Source organism: Anoplolepis gracilipes, chromosome 3 (genome assembly GCF_047496725.1).
Source record: "Anoplolepis gracilipes chromosome 3, ASM4749672v1, whole genome shotgun sequence".
NCBI lineage: Eukaryota > Metazoa > Arthropoda > Insecta > Hymenoptera > Formicidae > Anoplolepis > Anoplolepis gracilipes.
In genome coordinates this window covers 18,370,001-18,384,049 of record NC_132972.1, presented here as the reverse complement: position 1 = coordinate 18,384,049, position 14,049 = coordinate 18,370,001, and the positions used below count along the sequence as shown (strand labels likewise).

Genomic DNA, 14,049 nt, shown 5'->3' with positions numbered 1-14,049 from the left:
TTTTGATATATTGAGAAAAGTGATTTAGACTGTGCATAGGAAGTTACAATTGCACATACGAGTTACTTGGCTTGCTCAGTTTTAATAATTAATGAAAGTTCATATATAGGGTGTCCCAAAAGTACCGATCGGAGTTTATTATATGAAGCTTATGGAATTTAACCAAATGAATCGGTCGGTTGTTAAACACTATTTTATACTAATGTTTGGATAATATGACAATGTTAGTTTATATACCGGGTGTCAATTTATTAAGGTGAACATATGTCGGGAGTTGTATTTCCGCTTATTAGTTGTGATCTCTTTCCTTGCGTGATTTTAGCTTGTTATATAGGTTTTCTTTATATTTTTGTTATACCGGGTGGTGGTTAATTTTCGATGCGTGTGTCTATGGTGATGTGTACGTATATGTTTGTGTTTAGTAAGAGTGATGACGGCGAGGTGGAGTGAACATTGACTTATATTATCGCTATTACTTAATTTATGCTATTCTATTGACGCGTACTTAATATTATGTTTCCTTTTTATTTTTCAGGTACTTCAACTAGAGTGACAAAACTAAATGGGTAATTATAATAAAATTAAGATGTTCGACCAATTTGGTAGGCCGTTTCTCTTTCCTTTTTCAGTTGCTGAGGATGCGAACCAGAAGGTGATATACCAGGTGGCCGGAAAATAGGTAAGAATTTTCATTGGACAACTAATTAATTATTTTCCTTTATTTTTAGGTAGGTAATAGGGGAGAACCAGTGATGGGGATAAAACAAGAAAGAAAGAAAAAAAAATGTTTTAGCCGGAAACATAATAAAAAGGTATTTATCGGCTTAATCTATTTTTGATAATAACTATATGTATATATATAAAAAGAAAAAAAAAAAATTTTATAGGTGCTTAACGTTTACTATGTCTACTTAACAGGTGACGTATGGAGTCAACGGACGGCGACTGGTGTCAAGCGGAGGCGATGGACGTGACACAATGAAAAATGGATACACTACGATAATTCTAAGAAAATCGTGGGGTAAGCCTGACCATGCATCAACATCGTCGGCAAAGCCGAATATCCAAGCTTCTGCTCTGCATTTGGTGGGATCAGCTGGGTGCAGTTTACTATGAACTGCTCAAACCGAATGAAACCATCACGGAAGATCGCTTCCGACTACAATTGATGCGTTTGAGCCGAGCATTGAAGGGAAAACGGCTACTATACGAGCAGAGACACGACAAAGTGATTTTGCAGCATGACAACGCTCGGCCATATGTTGCAAAACCGGTGAAAATCTAATTGGAAACGCTTAAATGGGAAGTCCTACCCCACCCGCCGTATTCACCGGACATTGCCCCTTCCGACTACCACTTGTTCCGATCGATGGCACATGGCCTGGCTGAGCAGCACTTCTATTCTTATGAAGATGCCAAAAAATGGGTCGACTCTTGGATAACCTCAAAAGACGTATCGTTTTTCCGACGTGGAATTCAAATGCTGCCAGAAAGATGGGAAAAAGTAGTGGCTAACGATGGACAATACTTTCAGTGACAGGTCTTTTACTGATTTTTTTAAATAAAGCAATAATTTTCACGAAAAAACAGCGAGAACTTATTCAACATCCCAATACAAAAAATTAAATGTTGGAATAATTATTTAATTTTTATATCAAAATGTTGAGTAAAAATTTCTGACTTTATATATATATGTTCATAAAATAACTGACAATTACTTTAATATAAGAAAAAGAAAATTAGAGTTATAAAAACAACTCACATGCTAAAATATTATATGCTTATAACAAATAACCTTCAGTATACTACAAAACATTAAATGTCGGAATAATTATTTAATTTTTATATCAAAATGTAGAGTAAAAATTCTTGACTTTATACATATACATATATATATTTATAAAATTATTAACGGTTTCCCTGCTAATACAAAAAGAAAATTAGCGTTATAAAAGAAATCATGTATTAAATATTATAAGGCCTTAGTGCGAGAAAAGGTATCAGGTTACATGCTGCACGAGCATTATCTTGCGAGATTGATTAGACGGCGGCATCCCTTTGTAAGCTGCCGCGCTTAGTCCTAAGAATTACCTCTGCACATACCGAGGGGCCTACAAGCTCGCGACCCTCCGATCCCCGCGGCCTACACTTCATCTGAATATAAGGCGTGTCCGCGGACGGCCAGAGCATTCAGTCGGCAAATTTTGAACAAGGAACAACTAGGAAGAACATTCAGTTGACAGCAACTAAGGAAGAAACACCTAGCCAGAACATTCAGTTAAAAATTTTCAAGACAGCAACAACTAACCAGCAGCAGTAGAACTCTCTTAGCAGCTAAATACTTGTAAGTAAAATTGTACTAAGTATTATACTGAATAAAGACTTATAAAATTTTCATATTTCGAACTTAGAAATATTTTGATACTCTTCGGACTTAGAAATATTTTATACTCTTCGGACTTAGAATATTTTCATACATGCTAATAGTTATACTGTTTTATGCCACTGAATCCATTGAATCTTATACTTATACTATTTGACTGACTCCTTTGATAAAATAATTCTGAGATAGAATTATTTCATGAATAATACTTTAATTTTATAGATTCAATGTTACATTTTTACGATTAATACTTGTATTTTATACCGATACTTATATTATTTTATTCTTTACATCATATATGATAATATTTCAGCCTTCACTGATCTTCAGTCGATACTTGTATCCTATACTCTTATCCTATATTACCATCTACCTTATAACATAATATCACCTTCTTTTCTTTTCAGTCGTTATAACATAATTTCAAATTATTCTGGTTTACTTTAAATTATTTCTCAGTTGAATATAACTCAACCTTTGAATTATTAAATTATTTCAATGATATCCTGTCTTAAGGTCACTTCTGTGCGTCCGTTCATTGTATATATGATATTTGTCATGGTGTTATGGAGTTCCTAGAACTTCCTCAGCTTCTCGTTAGTGCCAAGTGAATTGTATTCTGACCACCCTATATCAAACATACAAAAACGAGATTTGATTCAGCGTGTCGCATCCACCTAAGCAATAAAAAGGTGTAGAGTAAGCTCCTACAGTGGCGTTGCGCCTGCAGGCCTTCGAGATACTAGTTCCTGAATCGTTACTGACTAGCAGTGACTTACGCTTTTCCTCATAGGGTCATCTTCTCTATTTGGTGATAACAGAGATTTATTGCAATACCGAATGACAGTGATTTTTCTTTTCTAAATTCTATTATTATAACACGTACTTATCAAATAATTGAATATTTGATTTATACTTATACGAACTTATCCAACTCGTTCAAGATTAACTAAAATCATTTGACTAGATTTGCGCAGTAAGTTTAGATGCTGAATAAGGATACACATCCAGGCCGCACGATCTCACGGCATATTCAGCCTTAACTAGATAACAACATTAAACCGGATTTGCGTAGTGAGTTTAGATGCTGGATAAGGACATACGTTCAGGCCGCACGATCTCACGACGGAAGCAAGCTTCAATCAAATAGTTGAACTTGTGAAAGCACATAATCTCCGGTGATAGAATTCGATTTGTGATCGCCAAAGCAACTTCGTATATAGAGATTAGCGGAAGCAACATAAACCAAAATTAGAATAAATAATTGCAACAGAATATTCAATCCCTAAATTCTTTCAATCTACCCAGTTCATTCAGCTTATTGAATCAAATGTATTCAGCAATAATAAACCGGATTTGTGTAGTGAGTTCAGATGCTGGATAAGGACATACGTCCAGGCCGCACGATCTTACGACACACAATCCCCGGTGTTAAATTCAGATTGTCTGCCGAAGCGAATCTCATACTAAAGACTCGTGAAAGCAACACCATTAAAAGTAGTTATGCCAAAAACCCGACGTGCTGGTAGGAAAACATTTAATGCAAAGAATAATCGCTCAATATTTTAATACTAAACAAGATTCTGAACAAACTCCCCTTATCGAATCTTCCTCTTCTAATCAAGATTATCCTTCTTATATAATAGATTGTAAAGACAATTCCATACATCCTATCGATACCGATATAGGTCCCCGTTCCTTAGTAATAAATCCTGCTACCATCAGAGAATTAATAAATAAAAGATTTATAGCCAACCCCTCCAGAGATGCCAATTCTTGGCTGATTGCCTTCAAGCGGGCCGCGTGGTAGGGCCACACACACAACAAAAGAGTCGTGTACGTGTGTCGCCCGGCGCTTGGCAAACTTCGAGAAGTAGGAAAGGACAGACATACGATCTGTCCTTTTCTCTCTCGAGAGAGAGAGAGCTATAGCTAATGTCTCTAGAATGATGTTAGCAGTAGCGGCTAGTGGCTCGAGATTCGAGAATTTATACATGTACATACATACACATATTATTATATTCACATAATTTGAAAAAATATATTGTATTATTATCATAATAAATAATGTAATAAAATTATTTTTTATTGATATAATAAAATACAGAAAATATTTTTTACCTTTTATACTTTTTCTTTAGACATTTTTAAAATTTATGTAATTGAAACTAAGATTTATTAAATATGAGATTTTGATAATTCTAAGTTAATTAATTATAATGAAATGTTACTTTGAACAATGTTTTTGCCCTCCCAAAGTAAATTTTTCAACTATAATTAATTAAACTAGAATTAATAAAGTCTCAATTATAAAAAATTATTTTTAATTATATATATAATAATAGAAAAATTAGTTTCACTTATGCAATATCTTATATTTATCAAAGTTTTAATTGTATAAAGATTATAAATAAATATGTCTGAAGAAAGAGTATCACGATAAAAAAAATGTTTTCCGTATTTAATATATATTGTGACGTGACGTTTTCTTTCGTCCATCACAAGAGTCGAAAGGCCCGATCGGGAAGGATTTTCGCGGGATCTGCGTCCTCGAATAATAGAGAGAGCGCCCTGCGAGATTTACTTTTTATTTTCGCGCGTTATTTGCGAGTTTGGCGACAACAACCTCTAGTCGACAGCTACGCGGGTCCGAGGAGCCTGGTTATGACGGCGAGTGGAGGTGAAGGAATGCGGAGAGATCACGCCCGGTAAGGACCGTACATTTTATCTGATAATTCATAAATCGGCGGAAACATCGACTGCCGTTAAAAGGTTTAAATCTGCAGGAGCATACCGAGAGCGAAGGACCGGGAAAGGCACGGTCAAGGGGATGGCCACTCCCGATATGTTGAACATCGGAGCCTCGACTATGGAGCTAGAAGGTTGGACTCAACCATGGGGTCCGGGGAAGCCAAGGGCACCGGACCGAGCCGACCGGAAGCTACTGGTAAGCCGCACCGAGAAGTTGTCTCGCGGAGACCGAAGGATCACAAGGTCGATAACCCGAATCGAACGGGCCGCGATAAGGAGCGGCCGCGATTGGCCCTAAGGACCACGATAGCGCCGCAGGTGGCCTGATTACGTACGAGGTCACCGGCGTGTCTCCCGCAAGCCTCACGCTCGTCACTGTTCGGCGAGCGATCGAGGACGACAGGCCTATCGACCCGACTACCCAAGATCATCGTGCGAGACCGGATGACGGAGAAGAAGAAGGATTGAAAGACCGCCAAACCGGTAGCTCGTACGATTCGGACGAAAGCGCCCTGTTATAATTATCGTAATTTTAGTTGTCGCGATTCACGGGGAGATTTTATTCTGCCGTCGCGTATTTGTTGCCGTATCGTTGTTGAGATTTGTGAGGGCCGCATTTCGTCCGAGTCGTAAAAGGGCATAACGTCTCTCTCAATAGTCGCCGCCGATAGTCATTATTGTGTTACCGTATTACGTATCGTTTAGTTGTCGAAATTTGTTACCGCATGATAAATTGTATCCGTCGGGAAGCGAGCTCGTATACCGCGTGTCGCGTGCGACTTTACGTTCCGCGCCATTTATCGACTTGCGATCCGGGAACAATACACGTAACGTAATTTCGTCGAGTATAATTTTGTGTACAAGGACATCGAATCTGCATCCCGCTTATTGGGAGAATTTCCCACGCCGTATAACACATGCTATAAGTACCGTGGTGATCGATGGCGGAGGTCGATGCGTGCCGACCGCGCATGTTTACGTATGTTCCCGAAGTTTTAGCGTAAATCGATTAGCGCGATTAGAGGGCGATTCGTGGTCGAGATCTGCCGCATATTATTGAATAATGTATCTTTACGATCGCCACGACCTTAACAAGTCGCGAGCGATCTGTGAAGAAGTCTAAATTCCTCTGAAATCACGCATAATTCGATACCTCGGTCGCGACATCGCGCCGTCACGCGCCCTTCGTATGCGACGAGCGTGCGACGTACATGTCTAGTTGTCGCATTTATAATAATTTCTCCGGAAGGCTTTCTTGTTCCACACCGAGAGTTTTCTTGTATACTATATTTACTTCCCGAATGCTTGTCAAATATATTTATTCTTAAATTTAATAATTGTGTCTGTTTTCCGGGAGATTTCCTTGCTTACTAAATATCGATTCTCGATCCCGTTCAGCTCCTACGCAACCCCCCCCCCTCTGCCGCTTAAGTATCGACTAGCCACTTTAGTTACCGTCGCGATCGTAATTGCTTCACGATTTTGAGTTACCTGCCAATATTGTCTTAATTGGAGACGGCGCGAATTTTCGCGCCTGGCGCCCAAACATTATCGTTCCGATAGAGCCGAACTACGATCAATTAAGCGATCGCGCCGAAGGTGTGCCGTAGGCCAGTCGGCCAAAAATTGTATCAAGGAGCGTACGCGGTAATTAACCGAAAAAGTCTACACGGTCACAATATATATAATAATATATATATATATATATATATATATATATATATATATATATATATGTACATACATATATATAAAAGAAAGATGTAAGTTAAAGAATAAGAGATTAAATTTAAAAAAAAATTTAATAATAAAAATCCACTCTTGGCCAACATATACGTTTTTTTCTTGTAAAAAATTATTTACAAATAATATTAATAAAAAAATAATATTAATAATAAATAATCTTAATAATTTCAATAACAAAATTTTTCTAATAATATCTATCAATTTTATATGGGCAACAACGTATGTATATGTTGTTGCTCAACGGAAACCGCGAGAAGGTGGTGGTTTTCTCCGTCAAGAAGAAATGTAAAAAAATGTTTCCTTCAATATTATATTAAATATAATAAAATTACACACACACATACACGCACGCCCGCCCGCCCGTGTTTTTCAGATATGTGTCGATACTCGTCGAAAAATTAGAAAAACATTTTAAAGCTTGAAATTTCAGTTTTAATGTGCTATCGATAGTTTTTAAAAATTTTTTAATCTTTTTAGTATTTATATACTGTTAACAAAATAAGAAATACGAAAAATTTAAGGGTGCCTAATAATTTTATCAATAGCTGTATATATATATATACTAGCTTTTCGGACCGCGCTTGGCGCGGTCCTCAAAGCCTTTTTATTTGGACCGCGCAAAGCGTATAATATTTCTCTCTATATTATATATTTTTATTATATTACTATACTATATTATATTATTACTATATTATATTATATTATTATATATTTCTCTCTATATAACATATTTTTTAAAACATTTTTCACTTGCTTTAATTAGTACAATTTTTTTTAATTTCTCAATTTACAAAATTTCTCTGTATCTTATATTTTTTGTAAAACATTTTTTACTTCCTTCAATTAGATGTCCTTGATTACTCAATTCATCAATCTTAATTTTTACACTTCCCTATTGGTTGCTCTAGAAAATGCCACATAAAATTGACCATGAGCAAATACAGGATGTGGTAAATAAATTCCAACTTTTTCTAAACTTTGTCCTTGGGATTTATTTATTGTCATAGCAAATGATAATCGAATAGGAAACTGTCTTCGTTTAAATTTAAATGGCAGTTCAAAATCATTTGTAATTCAATCTATCCTTGGAATGATAACAATCTGTTCTCGAGCAGGACCTGTTAAAACTTCCGCATAAATTAAATTATTTTTCAGATTAGTAACAATGAATCTTGTTCCATTACATAATCCTTTTTTAATATTTAAATTCCTTAATAAGATTATTGTAACACCGATTTTTATTTTAAGCCGATGAATTGGCATTCCAGAAGGTGTCAGAGTTTAAAAATTCAGTTGAAAAATTTAATTGTTTCTGTGGATCATCACTTACAATAGAGTCAATTGATAAATATTCTTTTTTTCTTCTTCCATTAGACAAAGAATTTCGTCATTAATTATGAAAGTATCTTCATTCTTAGGACAAAGAATTGCTCGATCTGGATTTTCTCTAATACGCTCCATGGTGATTCTATCACCAAAAATCTCAGTACTAAGAGATTCTTTTGATATAAAATCCTGGAGTATTTCAATTGTATCGAGATCTAGTCCATCAATATTTGATAATTTACCATCTCCGAGTTGCATTAGCCAATATGCAAAATCTTTTTCTTCTCCAGTTCTCTGCTCTCCATATTCTGCTCTAATTTAATCTCAGTTACATTCCTCCATATAGGATTGTATTTTACAGATTCAATTATAACTGCTTTTTGTGCATGTGGCACTACGGGAAGATTTTGTCTGAAATCTCCTGCAAATAAAATTACTTTTCCTCCAAATGGTCTTTGATTCTTCATTAGATCCTTCAAGAGTTTATCAACTGCTGTTAAGGCATGTCCAACAGTCATATTCACTTCATCCCATATGATGAGTTTTGCAGAGATCAATTTTCGTGCAGCCTGAGTGTTTCCTCTGATATTTGATTTAGCTCCATCATCAATTGGAATTGAAAGTTTAAACAGAGAATGATAAGTTCTTCCTCCTTTAAGAAGTGCAGCAATGACAGTTGAAGCACATGGAATAATCATCTCGTTTTTTCCTCGAATAACACTCAAAAATGTGTTAAATAGATAAGTTTTTCCACTTCCTGCAAACCCGTCAATATAAAATAACCGCTGAGGTTCGTTCTCATTGTAAATTGCTCTAATGACTATATCATATACGTGTTTTTGTTCATCATTTAATGTTGATAATAAATAATCACCACGTCTTTTTTCTTCATCCACATTATATTCTGTTTCGTAAATATTCACTGGAATTGGATTTGGCAATTCAAAGTTTTCACAACTACTTCCATTATTTTTCAGAATTTCTTGTATATGATTTAAAGCCATATTATCAGGGTCGACAACATTGTTGTTTACAATCCTCCTCATTCATTTGATCTTTGTATTTATTCCAAAAAGTTGGTACATCTGTTGGATTTCCAAATATGCAAATATAGGTAAATAGCTCTCGAATTTGTGCAGGCATTTTTTATTCTGTTGCTTCTTCTAATGTTTGTGCCCATAGATCGTCAGTTTCTATTAAATTCTTCGCAATTGCTGCATCTTTAAATGTTTTATATATAACTCTGTTTACAGTTCTTAAATCTTCAAAACATTTAGCTCCACTCACATGTAGGAGAAGGAGACGTAGATAAAATCTTTCATTATTTTTTATGCTCACTGTATATAGCCTTGAAATTATTTTCTCACCACCTTTTTTGTGTGGCTTCCACTTAGTAATTTTCTTGTCATAAACATAATAATAAAGAATATCTGTGTAAAGAAAATGCATTGCATTTTCATCATATTGATTCAGTTTGAACCATGCAGTCAATGTAGTATCTCGATTGAGCTCTCTTTGAACAGCTTATTCCTCATTTCCTGCTCGGAAATAAACTATTTGGCGATCAGGCAAATGAACTGCCAATCTTATTACTGTGTGAGACTTCATGAATAGATCGTATCCGTTAAATCTCCACATTGCTTCTGAAGCAACATATCTTGCATCCAGGAATGAGTTAACCTCATCTATTCTAATGAATCTTGTACCATCTCGTGCTTGCACCTCAATTGCAGCACAATCAAATCCTTTATGAATATATTTATATAGATATTTTACGCTCTTCACTGATGAACATATTTTTAAATTGATATGTCGATTATATTTCATGATTAAATATGGTGAATATGGCACCACTCATCGATTATCAATCTCTTTATTTCTAACGATGTATTTTTTTCTAGTATTCCTACGTTGATACATAGGATATCCATTTACATTTACATTAGTTTCATCACAAAATTCTTTTGGAAAACCGTTAGAACATTTTCCATCATCCCCAGTGCAAGGATATCTCCTCGAGGGATCTCCACATGGACCATGAATCATGTGTTCCAAAAGTTTTTTATTAAGTTTTCGATATTTTTTTTCGTTAGGAATTTCAGCCCATATCATCAGTCGATGACCTCTTGAAGTCAAGGTTTATCTTCATCGCTTAACATTGCAAGTAAATGCAAATGTGGAAGTCCTCTTTTTTAAAATTTAATCACACCTGCATAAGCTATAATTTTTCCAAAAATTTTATTTTGAATTAAATCTTTTAAAACCTTTTTTACATTCAAATTAAATGTTTTAACGATTAAATCAGGTCGAAACTCTATTAGACATCCATCAAGGTTATCCTTAATTTCGGGACATTGAGGATTGCAAGTCATGGTTAGAAAAATGTCTGGTTTATCAAACTTTCTCACCAAAGACATGGCATCTTGGTAACTTTCTTGCATGTTCCTTGCCATGACTACCCATAAATGAAGATAATAATATTACAAGTACACCAATTTTAATTCCCTCATTTTCTGCTCGATTATCAAGGCAATCCATTAATCCTGAATAAAGTTCTGTTCTTAATTGAGGTTGATTTAATTTAATATAATTAAGTCTATTGGCTTCAGTTTTCATATAGGCATCAAGTATAAATTGATACCTCAACTTCCTGCTTTTTTAAATGATTAAATTGACTAAATTCAGCTTTTGGTGCTAACAGGTGAGCATAATAATCGATTTGAGTTAAATTCTGGATATTTAGGATTATATGATTTAAGTTCTGAATACCATCCGTATGGATACAACAACGGATAACCTAACCTAACCTAACCTAACACATTGGATCACATCTTTTATCCAAAATTGATATTTGTTGAACATCGTTCGAATTTTTATTATAAATCCGAATGTCTCTTTCAAATGGAGGCTCACCATCTACATTCTGAAAAACTACAGCTATTTCATTAACTTGTGAAGCATTGTATCTTTTTTGATTATTTTGAGGATTTTTCGAAAGGACAACATTAAATTTATTAAATAAATAAATTCAGTGCTCTCTTAAATATAAACTAAAGTATAAAATGTAAACGGCGATAGAGAGCAAAAATGTGTCCTGACTAAGGTAAATACACTCAATCTATGATAAAATAAATAACAAAGTTTGAGTATAATGGATTATTTATCCACTAATCTTACATATATCGTAACATGTTCAAGTATTAAATCACTTACAAAAAATTTTTTGAAAAATCAGTTATTCTGTGCATAAAAGTATTAGAGTAAGATAATCAAAAAATGAATATTTTATGAGATATCTTGTATTTTATGTCAAAATACTGCAACTTTGAAGCCTTATAACTCAAAAAATACTTAATGAAAAATACTTTGTCATAAATGTTTTGGAAAGCTCTCGAGATGAGCTACAAGAATATGTAAAAATATATAGGGCGTTCCATTTAAAAAACTTAAAGTGACCTTTACATGACCTTCAAATGACTTTTCAAGGTCAAACCAATGGTACCATCTTATGGTCCCCTCGAAACCACACAACTTTTGTCTGAAACATTTTTCTCTCCCAAGCTTGGTTTTCGAGATATTCGACTGGATGGATTAAAATGGTCCACCCTGTATATATATATATATATATATCCTTTAGGTCTCGCGACAAGTCCCAATGACTCGCGTACATGTTAGACTCCTTGGTCCGTGTTTCAAGACGGGTCCTAAGAGTACCCAAAGCAGTAGCGTCGCCGACCGGTATCGGTCTGCCGCGCGCGGCACCCCTTGCGGGGAGCGCGCGCGGCGAGACGTTCTCGGGCCTGTCGAAGGTGAATCCGTACTTTAACCAACAGCGGGCCAGGACCGGGGACGGCGCAAAGTCCGCAAACCTCCGGGTACCGTGGCGCGCGCTTGCGACGGCCTCGACGCACCAAAGTGCGGCCTGATACCATGCGCGTACCGCCGAGCAGCCGGCCGGGCGACCGGGGGTTTGTCGCGTGCCGTTTTACCGGCGACGCGACAGTCGACACACCCGGGCCGTAGACCGACACCCAGCGGGTCGCGACGTTCTACTTGGGGAGAAGTGCACGACGACGAGCGCCGGACATCGACGCACGGTAGCGTGCCCGCGCGCGAGCCGCGAGGACTCCGCGGGACATCGCCCACCGACGCGAAGCCAGCGCCGCTGACGATGAATCTCCCCGGTCGATCTTTTGGGTTTCTTAGGTTTACCCCTGAACGGTTTCACGTACTCTTGAACTCTCTCTTCAAAGTTCTTTTCAACTTTCCCTCACGGTACTTGTTCGCTATCGGTCTCGTGGTCGTATTTAGCCTTAGATGGAGTTTACCACCCACTTAGAGCTGCACTCTCAAGCAACCCGACTCTAAGGAGAGATCCTCCCGAGACGCGCACCGGTCGCTACGGGCCTGGCACCCTCTACGGGTAAGTGGCCCCATTCAAGATGGACTTGGACGCGACGCGACAACTCGGGATAAGCGGATCCTCCCAAACACCACATTTCCCTGCGGCGGAACCGCGGGATTCGGTGCTGGGCTCTTTCCTGTTCGCTCGCCGCTACTAAGGAAATCCTGGTTAGTTTCTTTTCCTCCGCTTAATAATATGCTTAAATTCAGCGGGTAATCTCGCCTGCTCTGAGGTCGTCGAAATGATACTGCGCGCGGGCGCGCTCTCTTTTGATTCTCCGCCCTCGTGAGAGAGGGGGGCCAGCGGCGCACCGCGCATGCGCGGGGTAGGAGAGCGCGGAGAACGAAAGAACCCAATCTTTCGGCAGAGTTCGAGAGAACGAGAGAGAGAGAGAGAGTTAGAGGTGTGCGCTACTAAAAAAAAACTACAACAAAATTATTATTTGTTGCGCTTTTTTTATATAATTCGAGTGTTCGGGGCGAATCGATTTCGAAACGAGTACGCGACGACGCCTGCCGGTCCCAAAATAATTCGACATCCTTTTTTTCCGTGGCGGAAAAGGAAAATTTTCGTGGACTCGGACACGCGGTCGGCTCGCGATTCACCCGCGAACGCGCGCTGCTCTCCGTAGTATAATACTCTCTTCTCTTCTCCGTCCCGTTATCACGGCGACGGAGGAAGGGGGCAAGCGGCCCGCCGGCGCACCGAGAGGACTGAGTGAGAGAGCTGGAGAGAGAGAGAGAGAGAGAGATAGCGAGTGAGAGAGCGGCGACACACGGGGGGGCGGTAGCGAGACGGCGGCGCGGGATGAACGAGACGAGACTCGTTCTTTCTCTCCACGGGCGCACGGCCGTTCGCACCGCAAAATTCTCTCCGCCGCCGCGGTCGGGCTCTTCTCTTCTCCTTCTCCTCCTCCTCCTCCTCCTTTTCCTCTCTCCTCCATTCGACAAGTCTCTGGGCGCGGGGGCGCTTCGCCACCTCTTCTTCTTCATCTTTCTTCTCTTACTCTTTCTCTCACACAAGTCTCCTCCTCGCCACCCGGTAAAATGTTTTTTAAACCCGGGTGTCATTTCAGACGACGCCGAGGACGAGAACGGGGGTCCCCCAAGCTTTTCAAGCGGGGTATACCACCCGCCGGGCTCCTCTCTCGGGCGAACGTCCAACGGATCGCTCGTACGCCGATCGAGAGCTCACGCGCGACACGGCTCAGCGGACGACGCGCGCAAGTTTTGGCGCGCGCGCGCGCCGTGGCCAGTCGGCGCGTGATCGTCTCGTCCCTCTATTATATATAGAGGGATACGTGAGACTCTCTCGCGGAAAGGCGCAAGCAGTTTCGGGTTATTTAAACGACCCTCAGCCAGGCGTGGTCCGGGAATTGTATCCGTGGACCGCAATGTGCGTTCGAAATGTCGATGTTCATGTGTCCTGCAGTTCACAA

At 38.5% G+C, this 14,049-nt stretch overlaps 1 protein-coding gene and 1 non-coding gene across 2 annotated transcripts in view; both read right to left on the bottom strand.

The window, feature by feature from the left end:
* Positions 1-8,463: 8,463 nt before the first annotated feature.
* LOC140664023 (uncharacterized) lies at positions 8,464-9,210 on the bottom strand. Its single transcript, XM_072888710.1, has one exon. It carries the CDS (start codon positions 9,208-9,210, stop codon positions 8,464-8,466), a length of 747 nt encoding a protein of 248 aa, XP_072744811.1.
* Positions 9,211-13,958: 4,748 nt separating this feature from the next.
* The window catches only part of LOC140664331 (5.8S ribosomal RNA), a 155-nt gene continuing 64 nt past the window's right edge, over positions 13,959-14,049 (bottom strand). Inside the window, exon 1 of the ribosomal RNA XR_012046430.1 lies at positions 13,959-14,049. This exon is cut by the window's right edge and continues 64 nt beyond it. This is a non-coding gene — a ribosomal RNA (5.8S ribosomal RNA).